General features: G+C 53.4%; 5 protein-coding genes across 5 annotated transcripts; 2 read left to right on the top strand and 3 right to left on the bottom strand.

Annotated features, from left to right (window-relative positions):
• Positions 1-386: 386 nt before the first annotated feature.
• On the top strand, positions 387-1,594 carry AYO20_04064 (hypothetical protein; the record flags this gene model as incomplete). Its single annotated transcript, XM_022642363.1, has 2 exons — positions 387-506; positions 569-1,594. The coding sequence occupies 2 exons, from the start codon at positions 387-389 to the stop codon at positions 1,592-1,594; spliced, it is 1,146 nt and encodes a 381-aa protein (XP_022501744.1).
• Positions 1,595-1,922: 328 nt separating this feature from the next.
• On the top strand, positions 1,923-3,499 carry AYO20_04063 (hypothetical protein; the record flags this gene model as incomplete). Its single annotated transcript, XM_022642362.1, has 2 exons — positions 1,923-2,512; positions 2,632-3,499. 2 exons carry the CDS (start codon positions 1,923-1,925, stop codon positions 3,497-3,499), a joined length of 1,458 nt encoding a protein of 485 aa, XP_022501743.1.
• A 671-nt stretch (positions 3,500-4,170) lies between these two features.
• AYO20_04062 (hypothetical protein) lies at positions 4,171-7,650 on the bottom strand (the record flags this gene model as incomplete). Its single annotated transcript, XM_022642361.1, has 3 exons — positions 4,171-4,957; positions 5,010-7,534; positions 7,588-7,650. The coding sequence occupies 3 exons, from the start codon at positions 7,648-7,650 to the stop codon at positions 4,171-4,173; spliced, it is 3,375 nt and encodes a 1,124-aa protein (XP_022501742.1).
• Positions 7,651-8,142: 492 nt separating this feature from the next.
• Positions 8,143-9,727, bottom strand: AYO20_04061 (hypothetical protein; the record flags this gene model as incomplete). The annotated part of the gene is made up of 2 exons (XM_022642360.1): positions 8,143-8,260; positions 8,325-9,727. The coding sequence occupies 2 exons, from the start codon at positions 9,725-9,727 to the stop codon at positions 8,143-8,145; spliced, it is 1,521 nt and encodes a 506-aa protein (XP_022501741.1).
• A 1,459-nt stretch (positions 9,728-11,186) lies between these two features.
• Positions 11,187-12,548, bottom strand: AYO20_04060 (hypothetical protein; the record flags this gene model as incomplete). The annotated part of the gene is made up of 1 exon (XM_022642359.1): positions 11,187-12,548. The coding sequence occupies one exon, from the start codon at positions 12,546-12,548 to the stop codon at positions 11,187-11,189; it is 1,362 nt and encodes a 453-aa protein (XP_022501740.1).

The following is a 12,548-nucleotide window of genomic DNA, read 5'->3' as shown; positions in this document are numbered from 1 at the left end:
TTTGGGGAACAGCCGACCGAGTCTATAGCAGGGGAACAAGCGCAGACGGATTGATTGGTATTTCATCCACCACTGCGAAGAGTAGGCAATCAATAAGTGGCCCAAGGTACTTTGACAGCTCAGCCCAAAGTCGCCAGATGTCTCTCAGAAAGTAGGAGAAAAGATCGTTTAGTAGCCTTCAATTAGGTTGATAGTTGTCGTTGATCTCAGCTGTTCACATCCCGTCCCTTGGGATGTTGTCGTTGACAGGATCGTGATCATCTGATTGGGCAGCGCATGCGAGGTTGGCTTCGTGACCCTGACGACGTCACCCCCTACAATCGCCTTGTCAACCACAATCAGCTCTTGTTTTCTAGAAAATCCACCTCGAAGCACGGGAATGGGAGATGGAGACTGGCGACAGTCTTACAGAATGGGCTGTTTCCAATGGGATCAAGGTCAATGGCGTGGCAGCGCACAAATTCCCTGGCAAGGGACTGGGCATCGTGGCCAAAAGGAGGCTTGAGGTAGGTTGAACAGAATCATCGGTCTCCTTTTTTCACGCCCCCATCCTGACGGACGCCAAAAGGCTGGAGAGATGATCTTGGACATCCCCATGTCTGTAATTCGAACGGGAGAGACGGTGTCGCCTGCGATGGTGAATGCGCTCCAAGGATGCAGCGCCAACGGCCGCCTTGCCGCGGACTTGGCCATGGACACATCCGAACTTCACGCCCTCTGGAGATCGACGTTGCCATCAATCGAGGACTTGAACGAGTCGATGCCGCTCTTCTGGTCACCGGAGCTCCAAGACCTCCTACCACCCCAGGCGCTGGCACTTCTGAGAAAGCAGCAGGGGAAAATCTCGCGGGACTGGGATGTCGTTTCTGCTGCCTTTCCGCAGCTGCCCTACGATGTCTATCGCTACTATTGGCTTCTCGTAAGCACACGGACATTCTACTATACACCACCGGACATGAAACCCGAAGATACGCCCGAAGCGGACGAGTGTCTGGCACTGGTTCCCTTTGGTGACTACTTCAACCACTCCGACGCCGGGTGCAAGGTCGCTTATTCGGCCACGGGATACGAATTCAGAGTGGAACAGGCCGTCGAACAGGGCGAGGAGCTGTACATCTCCTACGGCAGCCACCCGAACGACTTCTTGTTGGTGGAGTATGGCTTCATGCTCCAGGCCAATAAATGGGACGAGGTCTCTCTGGACACGGTCATTTTGCCACTGTTCTCCGAGAAGCAGAAAACAAGGCTGGAAGAGGCGGGATACCTGGGCAACTACGTACTGGATCCATCGTCGATGCAGGACGACGAGGTGGCCTGCTACCGCACACGACTGGCACTGAGATTGCTCTGTATGCCTTTGAAAAAGTGGAAGGAATGTGTCACGTATGGTGCGGATGAAGACGACGAGCATCAGAGTTCGGTCCATGAACTGCTCCAGCAAGCGTTGAAGTCATATCTAGAGTCCGTGGACAGCAGCCTCGAGCAGATCGCTCGGCTCAAAGTAGGGCTTCCTTCGCAAAGAGATGTGTTGAGGCGACGCTGGGAAGAGATAGGCATGTACCTGACGACCGCCATCGATAGAATAGAGCAATGACACGCGTACCCTCGATCTCCGAGACGCAACAATTCTGAAGTAGAGAATATTGTTTCGTTAACACTATGGGCGTCAATCGCTCCGCCGTCTGACTGACGCGTTGAGATATTGCCATATTTTGACGTGATCGTCCTGTCCACCTCTCGCGGCTCCAGAAAAAAGTTTCCCCAGTCTACCCACACACTCACAACTACGCAACAAACTCACCTCACCAACGTCTACACTGGCAGCCGCCGCTGTGCTCCCAAAAGGTCGAATGTAGATTCGCAATTATCCCTTGCCCTCCCTCTGGAGAGTCCACCGCCAGTCAACACGACAACCTCACAACATGGTTCCAAAGCCCTCCAAATGGGCCGCCGATGACGACGAAGACGCGGCCGCTGCGCAAGCCGAACGGAGGCGGGAGAAAGCAGAAAGAAAGAGACTCAAGGAGGGGAAAGCCCACAGTGTCGCTCCGTCAACCACCGTTACCGCTACTCCTTCTACTACCACCACCATCACCGGCGCGGAGCAATACGCCTCCACGACGGATGACAATGAGCGACCAAGTAAACGTCCACGGAGATCACTGGACGAGGAAGAGAATGGAGCAGCACAGGCAACACAGCCGCAGGCAGAAAGCGAAGAGGTGGAGGAGGGCGCACACTTGTTACGGTTCCCCAGGCGGGAATTCGGCCCTTGCGGCCACGTCGGGCAGTTCGAGCAGCTGAACGACATCGAAGAAGGCTCCTACGGCGTGGTTTCGCGAGCGCGGAGGAAGACCTCTGGCGAGATCGTTGCCCTGAAGAGGTTGAAGATGGACCACACCAACGACGGCTTCCCCGTGACGGGGCTACGAGAGATACAGACACTGATGGCGTGTCGGGACGCGAACGTGGTCAAGCTGCTCGAGGTGGTCATGGGCGACAGTTTGAAAGAGTAAGTCTGGCCTTCCCACCATTGGATTCCTATTTCTCCCCCCACCCTGAAAAGGCATGGATAGCCAGACGATGTTAACTTGTATGGCCACGGGCGGCATCCGCGGCTCATCTTAACAGGGTCTACCTCGTGATGGAGTTCCTCGAACACGACCTCAAGACCCTCCTCGACGACATGGCCGAGCCATTCCTCCCCTCGGAGACCAAGACGCTCATGCTCCAGATCGTCTCGGGCGTCGAGTACCTCCACGCGAACTGGATCCTGCATCGCGACCTCAAGACGTCGAACCTCCTCCTCAACAACCGCGGCGAGATCAAGCTGGCAGACTTTGGCATGGCGCGATACACCTCCAGATCTCCGCCGAAGCTGACCCAGCTGGTGGTGACGCTGTGGTACCGGGCACCCGAGCTGCTGCTGGGCGCGGAGGAGTACGACTTTGAAGTCGACGTGTGGAGCGTCGGGTGCATCTTCGCCGAACTGCTCACGCGGGGACCCCTGTTCCAAGGCCGCAACGAAGTCGACCAGCTCTCCAAAATCTTCATGCTCCTGGGGACCCCGACGCGGGAGTCGTGGCCGGGCTTCCGCTCCCTCCCCAACGCCAAAGCGCTGCACCCTCTCCTGACGACCTCGTCCAAGACCGCGACGACGGCATCGTCCCTCACGGCCTCCAAGTTTCCCTACCTCACCAGCGCGGGCCTGCGCCTCCTCTCCTCCCTCCTCTCGCTGAACCCGGCTTCGCGCCCCTCGGCCGCCGACGTCCTCAACCACCCTTACTTCCGGGAAGACCCCCGCCCCAAGCCCAAGGAGTTGTTCCCGACTTTCCCCAGCAAGGCCGGCCAGGAGAAGCGGCGCAAACGAGAGACGCCCCAGGCGCCCGCCCGCGGGGATGCGCCCAGGCTCGACGAGAAGGAGGTCGAGGGCATCTTCAAGGGGTGGGACACGGAGGGCGAGGAAAAGGGCGGCGGCTTTGCTCTACGCTTAGGCTAGCCCAGGCTAGAATTGGGTCTTTATGGGGGTAGGCGTGGGAAATCCACGACTCGAGAGAGCATTTGTCCGTCGCATGCATACATGGGATGGGATATATATAAACACCCCCGTATGGATGGATATTTCGCCCGAGGCATACGAGTAACATAGATCGGAAATGGTTCACCAGGGGGGGGTTTCAAACGGTTCAATGACGCGTTTGCCGATGTGAATGCCTTTCAAAACAGAAACAGATTTTTGGTCATCTCTTGGGCGTGCGCTCTCTATTGGATTTCTATCGAAATCGAAATCGGAGCAAATACCTTGCCTTGGGCAAAATACACGACGGACGTTTTCATGCCTCATGCTGTGTCTTCGCGCGTCTTCGTGCGTCTTCCTTATTCCTTCGTGGTGGTATTTGCTTTCACATATTCTCTCTCATCAAGTGTCTTTTTTTTGGTGGTCTCTCCCACCGTGTCTCGTCTAAAACCATGGGTCTTGATCTTCGCACCGCGATCCACATCCATACTCTCGTCACTCGTATAAAAAGTCATGGCTGAACCCCACCAAACCCGCACATCGATCTCTTGGTATGTTATCGTTCACACTCCATTCCCGCTCATATATCCTCCGAAGGGGAGACAGGGGAAGTGAGGAAGAGGAGCAATGCGCCATAACGATGGCCCGCTCGCTCATGCGTCGACGTTCTCGAACAGGAAGCTGGGCTGGCCTGGAACAGCGAGCTCGGCCATCGAGGGGAGGCTCTGCCTGTTCTCGTCAGTGACATTGACGACCTTGACGTCCTTACAGCCCGTATTCTTCATCAGGCCCTTCTTCATCTCGGTGAGGATGTGGACCTCGTCGAAGGGCAATTTCCGCTCAAACACGGCCTCGGGGCTCTCCTTGTTCACCACGAGTCTCCTCTTGAGCCCTTGTACAAAGGGCATCGCTTTCTTCATCTCCGGGCCCTTGCCCATCTTCGCGACCGACGCATTCAGTGCCTTGTCGTCGTCCAGGGATGCTTTCTCCAGCAGGGATCGGACCAGGTCGACGTATTTGTCCTGCCACGCGGGGAATCGCGATGCCACGAAGATGGTGATTTGCTTCGGTTTGCGCGGGTCAAATGCCACAGCCTTGCCCTTTGCCATCTTTTTGGCCGCCTGCGCTTCTGCACTCGTGATGTTGCTAGACGTCGACTTCACGTAGTCTCTTGTGGCGGTTAATGATGGGTCTGCTTCAGGGACATCTGTCGGCCAGCTGGCAAGCTGGATGGATTGATCTTTGTGCAAGACTTCAAGCCAAATGTACTCAGCCCAGTGAGGGGCAATGGTAGAGATCAAGAGGCATTGCAATTCGGCAAAGCGGACGACGAGGGGCCTCGACAGAGGTATGCCGCCGGAGACGCAGGCATCGCGGTAGAAGTCACGGGCGGATTGGAAGTCGTAGAGCGCTGATTTGAGGGCCAGTTTGTAGTTTGTCCTAGGGAGTGACAGTTAGCATCATTCGGTCTGTTGTGGCACTGCCAACTTACTCGGAGTAGTGCTTGTATGCTTCATGCACCAACAGGTTCATCTCGTCCTCAAAAAGTTTGTCCCATATCACCTCTCCCTGTGTCTTGCGGAGTCCTTCATCCTTCAGCGTATCCTCAATCCAATCCTTGAGAATGTACATCCGCATGATGGCTGCGTTGGCGCTCTTTTCTTCGAAATTCGCGTCTTCCATGCCATCTCCTGCGTCAGCAAGTGCTATCCGCGTGGCGTCAGCACCGAACTTCTTCACCGCTTGGCTCAGGGTCAAAAAGTTTCCAGTAGATTTGCTCATTTTCTCCCCGTTGAGCAAGAGGTGGCCATTTGAGCGGACGGATTTCGGCCAATATTCGCGAGGGAAAAGAGCGAGATGTATGTAGAGGAAGAATGTGAGATGGTTGGGAATCAGGTCCTTTCCAGATGATCTCAAGTCGAGGGGATACCAGTATTCAAAGGATCGTCGCATCGTTTGTAGGTCTGCAACCGATATCCTTGTCGAATCTGAGACCTTCTTGACATCGTTTGTCCGCGTGAAGATGTAATCCCACACATCATCCGTCATTTGCTCTGCCTTGATGTCCAACAACCCAGGCTCCTTGCCGAATTTATCTCCGTGTAAGAAATGGGCGACCGTGTAGTATGACATGTAAATGGTGCTGTCACTCAGACTTTCCACCAAGAAGGAGGGATCCCAGGGAAGTTTAGAGCCCAGTCCATACGTCCTGGCGCATGCCCATTGGTTCAACCACTCGAGATTTGCGACGAACTGGTTCTCGGTCTCCTGAGCATACGTTTCAAGGCCGTTCTTGTCCTTTACGTAGTCCAAAACCGTTTGTTGCCACTCTTTGTCGTTCTCGCCATAGTTCAGGAACCACTGTGGTACGTAGGCGACCACACACTCATCTCCACTGCGACTGATGACTTCAGCTGAAGGGTCGGCAAAAGGGAATGCTTCGCCAGATGCAATCAAGGAACTTCGAACTTTGTCTTTGGCATCAGAGACCTTCTGGCCCTTGAATTCCCCGACCAACATCGTCCCGTTGTAGAAGCCTTCTTTGTATGCCAGGTCCTTTGCTTCAGCCAACAGAGTGGTGTCTTTCGGTGATTGGATCTTCTTGGTCTCGACCAAGAACTTCGCCGCAAGGTTACCGTAAGCTGGAGTATCAATAATAGGAATGATCTCCAGTTCGGCCCATTCCTTTTGGATGCCATAGAAATCTGCTTTCTTCGCCAATTCCTTGACCGTGGCAAAGTCGTCCGGACTGTCTGACGGAACTGATGTGACAACGCCTGTGCCCTTCGTTGCAGATACTGTTTCCATAGGTAATATCCGAACACCTTCTTTGTGCACCGACAGGGGCGCATTGACTAGAGTGCCCACAAAGGCAGACCCGGGCAATTCCACAACAGGCTGCAACTCGTCTTGGTTACGGGGGAAGTGCTCCTGGTCAAAGAAAGTTCCCTGAAAGGCCATGTTCCAAGCTGCTCTTTTGGTGACCACGTAATACTCTTTTTCCGATACCTTGAAAATGCCATACTTGATCTTTGGGCCAACGAAACAGCATACTTGGCCGTACATCGTCTCCGGTCTCAGCGTTGCGGGTACAAAATAGACACTGGCGTCCCGAGGAATCTTGGATGCCACCGCCTCTGCCGCATCAGGCGACCACTCCTTGACCCGCAGCTTTAGGGCTGTGTACTCTGTTGGACCTACACCTTCACCCTTGGTCCGGTCGTGGTCCATACAGGGTTGGCCATCTTTGGGACTGTAGATCGTGTATCTCTTGCCGTACAGAATCTTGTTGAGCTCGTGCAAGCGATTCATCTGCCATCTGACAAAGGCGTCGTAATAGGGATTTGCGTCGGTGGTGACAAACTTCCTCCTCCAATCTATCCTTGCTCCGAAATCGATCAGATCTTGTTGACATATTGGCGGAAAGTATTCGAGCCAGTAATTGGCGTCTGCGAACTTGTGGATCTCCTCCTTTGGTATCCCCATAGCCAGCATTGTTTGGAATTGGTAGTTGGCCTTGACCGTCTTCGCGGCCTGCTTGCCCTTCTTGCTCTTGAACTTTGTCAGGTCGTCCTTCACATTGACCCCTTGTGTAGGTGCGACGGGTGCTCCATTGGTGTCTGGCGCAGGTTCATCCTCATCTTCATGGTAGTTTTCGAAATTTTGTCCAAACTTTTTGACATCTTCAACGAGTTTGTCCGCACATGCTTTGATCGGCATGCCTGTGCAATGAAATCCCAAGGGAAACAGCACGCGCTTTCCGGTCAAGCGGTTAAACCCTGCGGTGAACTCGACCTTGCTGACCGTAAAGCTGTGCCCGGCATGTAAAGAGCCGTTCATGTACGGGTAGGCGAAGGTGCCAAAGTACTTTGGGTATTTTTCTCGAATCTCTGCGGCGGGGACCGAGTCGAAGGGGATTTCGGTGGTTGTGGGCGCATCCGACTCGAAAATCTTGCTCTCCTGCCATTGCTTTTGGTACTTTTTTTCGATCGCAATCAGGACGTCTCGATTGTGCGTCTGGGAGACTCTGGTCAGTGGCAGTTCTTCCTGCTCGCGTGTGGTTGACTCACATTTTCAAGCTTGAGAGTGTTGGCCGAGGTAAGGGTAGGGTCAACAGGAATTTGGGTCGCCATGATGGCGGAATCGAGTAGCGATGGACGTATGAACCCCCCGGCGTATCGATCAGACTCAAAGTCGCTCTACAGTGTTGGGTAGAAATTACTACAAATCGGCAGCGAATGGTGGATTTCTTCCACAGCCTCGCCGCCTTTTTGCGGAGTGGAGGATTGGTCACGTGGATGCAGCCTTGCCGCTCATCACGAGACCAGGCTGAACTACCGACTGGAACATTCGACTTCCAGGATTCTACACAGAGAGCACCGTACTTGTACATTCATACAGAGTGGGTTTTGGCTAGTGTGTGGAGCTTGAGGCCCTTTATGCAGTAAAAACCGTTGTCGATGGCTTCTGGAACACAAATACAGCATCAATTCACCACAAGGAGTACCTAGGGGAAAGGGTATCGCTGCTCGCATAGCAGTATGACGAGTATGAATATTAGATGCATCCCCACCACACATGCTTCCGTCGACCTTGCCATAAAAACTACAGCACCTGAGGCTCTCCTAGAGCTCTGGCGCTTCCCAAGACTCACGGTCGATTTTCATGACAGCTGACTGCTTGTGTGGAAACGTAACCTCGCCTTGCTTGTAAAACCCAGCTTCTTTCAAATAATTGATAAATCTGCGTTGGTGTCTCTAGTCAGCAGCTGGTTTATTCCAGTCTCTTGGGTGTTTGAGTGACTTACTTTGTGTTGTCGACCCTCGGCTCCAACATCACAGTCTCAGTTCGACAGTCCGCGAGGAAGCAATAGTGTACCAGCGCGGACAACCAGACCTTGACTCGATGTGGGCCGCGGAATTCATCCTCCCCAATCAACACATGTAGTCCCCGTGTATAATTGCCAACTTCCCCACCAAGTAGTCGGCCCAACCTGTCCTCCTTCACCCAATAGATCTCAAAATAGCCAAAGGGTTTGCCGTCCCAACAGCCGTAAACTGGGAAGGAGTGTCGGCTTTCGAGGCCATCTACCAGAAACTTATGTTGTGTATTCAGCGGACCCGCAGCCCCCCATGCCGCACTGACCCGGGGGTCGTTCATCCACTTGTGGAGCAAGTCTAAGTCAGAGGGTCGATCCAGGAAGTTGTCCATAGTCGGCAACGTCGCAATCGATACGGCCGCGGTGTGGCTCGGTAGAACTGCGGGCATAGATGATGATGCGGGCACAAATTGAGGTGGAGGGCACGGCTTCGGAGAGAGTGTTGGTACCCGGAAGGAAAGCCATTGACCAAGACTGGGAATGTAGCGTGTGTAGAAAGATTCGCCCTGCCGAGGCGGCTTGGGGCGTATCGGATGGCGGATGTGGTTAGTAAAGGTGAATTGTGTTGGCGGGGGAGGGTAAAACGTGGGCAGATGACTTCCAGAGTTAAAAGGGCCGCCAGGCGACCAGAATCCTGAGCTGAAGGTATCTGATATCGCTGCATTTGTTATGTAGTCTGTAGGTCGAGGCGAACCACGCTCAGGAACCGCCCGGTCTGGCGAAGATGGACGAGAAGGGTAAGGTGAAGCTGAAGGGAATGGCGAGTGCGACTGAGGGGCCATTGTGTAGAGGAAGATTCTGGCGTCAATCTGCCAGAATGACTTCCTGCTCACAAACGTCTCCGCCCAGCCGCTGGGAAACCGAGTACTTGGATCAGTACCCACGCAGGAGTCCTCGCTGGCTATTAGGCCCATACGCTCAAGTTTCTGCAAAGTGTTCTTGCCCTTAAAGATGCCTTCTCTTTTAATCCTGATGCGCCAGTCAAGCTTCGGCCGGCCTGCCTCTGGGGTCAATGCAGACGCCTCGGTCAGGACATGGGGATTCGGAGGCTCCTTGTGAAAGTACCAGCATAAAGTCGCCCAGAGCATCATCGCGATATGTCGGGTCGGCGAGGCGGTGTTTTTGAAGTCGGAACTTGATGGCATGGAAATGGAGGAGATGAAGAGGGAGTCGCTCCGGATGGTTGGCTTGGTGAATCGATGCGCAACTGTGTGTTTGTGTCCTGCCTCTTCGTGGTCTGCGCTTGTATTGACGGCCACTTTGCTGCTTCTACGCTCGTCATCTTCCACTTCGTCTTCTGTCTGAAGGATCACAGTCCATCCAGGAGGCATTGCAGAGTGATGCAAATCGAGGTTGGTCGATTTGAATGTGAAGCCACCGAAGACAGGGGTGACTGTATATATCTGCCTGCAAGGTCCTGTTAGCTGACCTCAAGCATATTGTATTGGTCTGGAAAACGACCATGCGTTTTCTGCGCGGAGGGGTAATTTACCCATTGGGCAGATAGACGTGCTGAACCATGATGGATCGGACTTTTCAGAAGCTCATAGCGATGGTGCGAAGTGAACGTAGAATTGATGAGGACGAAGACTTGAAAGAACTGATGTGAGGGCTCGTATCGAAAACCACATTTGTGGATTCATCCACGTCTATTTTGCCGATCTCAACGAAGACCGAGGATTCGACCACTGGCGGAGTTAGCTCCCCGAAGAAGCGACACACGAGAAATGCTTTTCAATCCGACTCACCTGAGGTTCAGTTGTAGTCTCTGCTGGCAGATCGGAAGAGACCGCGGCCCTTTCACGAATTTTGCAGACTCTGCTTCACCCGACCAGGATTTCGCCTGTCGATGGCCAAGTCGACTCAACTTTTCTTCTCCAAAATGTGGACACGAGCCCATTGCCGTCAAAGGGGCAAAATGACGTTGGGAGGTGTGTCTTTGTTGTTCAGGAACAATGCCCACTGTGGTCACCCCACCCTCGAATCGGCTGTCGCTAGCTTCGCTTGGTTGGGCTGACACTTTGCCAGTGATAGGAGGTTCCCAGAGCAGAGGGAGGGGCAGACAGCGAGGGGCGACGAGGCTTCTCTGGAGGAGGCGGGGCGGATCGACAAGGGTCGGCAAGAAGGAAAGGGCTTGAGGGATCGGTGAGCCGACAATTTTCTAGTGAGCGTGCTCGCCGTGGGACATTCACACCCAACGACTCCGATGTCAACTCTGCACAATTTTGGCTTGGCCCTCTAGCTGAGTGATTTTTCTTTGATTCGACTCGAGATACGCTGGTCGTGATGGACAATATGTTATTTCTGTTCACGGCTTTTCTCGGATATTGGTGAGGGACTAATGACCGCAGTTGGCGTGAATGCGATCTCCCCAATCTTCACACATAGGGAGAACTGAGGATCGACATTTTGGAGCGGTGATAGGATGGAGAACAAAACCAAGGATGAAGAGGGTGGAGCAAGGTGAAAGAGAAGTCTTTGAGTACGATGGTGAGGTAGAGGCCGAAGAGTAAGTGCGAAGGACAGTACCCGTGACAAGGGAACATTATCTTGCATTCGCTCGAACTGCTGCGTTATATTGATCTATCCACACTGCCGCCGCTCGGATCACATACAATTCTTGCGTGCTGGAGTTGAGAGCTGCAAGAATAAAACCACATGAAAGTCAAAATGCCGCCCGACAGAAATACATCCTCGTGGTAAACTGGACAGCAGAAAAAGGGCAAAAGGAGCGGAAGTACTCGGTATCTCTGCTTCCACCACAAACACACGGACTTCTCGAACGGCAAGCTAGAAATCCTCAATTGTCACGCCAACATCTTTCTCCTTGCCCATTCGTATGAGATCCCCAGCAACCACAAGATCCAACAGTCCCATACCCACGCTCTTGTAGATGACATTGCCCTTGGTCAGCCAGTCAAGGAGGCCTTGTTCGCCTGGCCCGCCGAGTTCAATCTCTCTTGTCGCAGCCTTCTTGATCATCATGAGCTCGCCGATCTCAACCAAATGCTCAGGTGTCAACTTTGCTTTGACAATCTCGCCGGACTCTTTCAAGCATGATTCGAGGCTATCCACGATCACTACTCCCCCTTGTCTAGCATGCCGGTGATGGTGATGGCCCCCATGCTCTGGTTCCACAGCCACTTTGAAGATGTCGGGATGGAGCTCGCACATGTGTGGGGCATACGAGCCAATGGCCACGATATACCTACCTTTCCTTCGTCCCTCGCGCGACGTCAGGAACTCGGCCGGAAATAGAGGCTCAACAGATGGCGTGCAGCAGAAAATGACATCTGCTTTGCGAACCTCCTCCTTCAGTAGTCGGCCATATTCACCAAACTCTGGACTCATGGCCGAGAACTTGATGTCTTTGCGCCACTGGTCGTTGAAGTCCTGTGTCATTTGAAATGCTTTCATCAATTTGATGGACCTTTCGAAGCTGCGGTTGATGATGTTGACATGCCGGATTTGGTCCCCCTTTAGTATCAGTGCCAGTCTGATGTGCCAGTATGCCTGCTTTCCTGCACCAAAGACAGTCACAGTGTGGACATTCTCTCGCTTCTTAAGCATCAGGGTGGAAGACAATGCTGTTCTGAAAGCTGTGAGTTCTTCGGCATTAACGATACCCATGGGGTTTCCATTGGAGTCGAGCAGGGTGATAGATCCTTTTGGTGTGGTGCTTCGAGAGCTAGCGATTGAGGCAGGTGGTTGGAACGAAGAGCCGTCAACTGAGTCCCTGCTAGATGACATGGTGGATGATGGAGTCAAGGTCATGGACGCAAAATCGTTGGTAGTAGACTTGACCGAGGCAGACGACGACATACTGCCCGAAGGGGTACCACTATGGCTTCCAGAGTTTGCTGACGAGACTGATGACTTGCTGTGAAGGGGTACCTCGGGTTGCTGAAGCGACACGATCTTCATTCCCACCGAATTGCCCGTGGATGCGGGCATGAATAGCGTGGTGACCCCATTCTTCTTGATGATTGTCCGCTGTGGTTGGAAAGATGCGCAACAAGGTGAATTGGTATCACCCGTGGAGTATGAGTGCAGGGCTTCTGCGAGATTAGATTGGAGTTCGTCGATATCCTCCTTGGTCAATGTATACAGCAATTCCCTTACATCGTTGTCGGTGAGGACAGTTAGGGGCAT

The sequence above is a fragment of the Fonsecaea nubica genome (genome assembly GCF_001646965.1).
Source record: "Fonsecaea nubica strain CBS 269.64 chromosome Unknown Scaff20, whole genome shotgun sequence".
NCBI classification, from domain to species: Eukaryota; Fungi; Ascomycota; class Eurotiomycetes; order Chaetothyriales; family Herpotrichiellaceae; genus Fonsecaea; species Fonsecaea nubica.
This window is presented reverse-complemented; position numbering and strand designations above follow the sequence as displayed.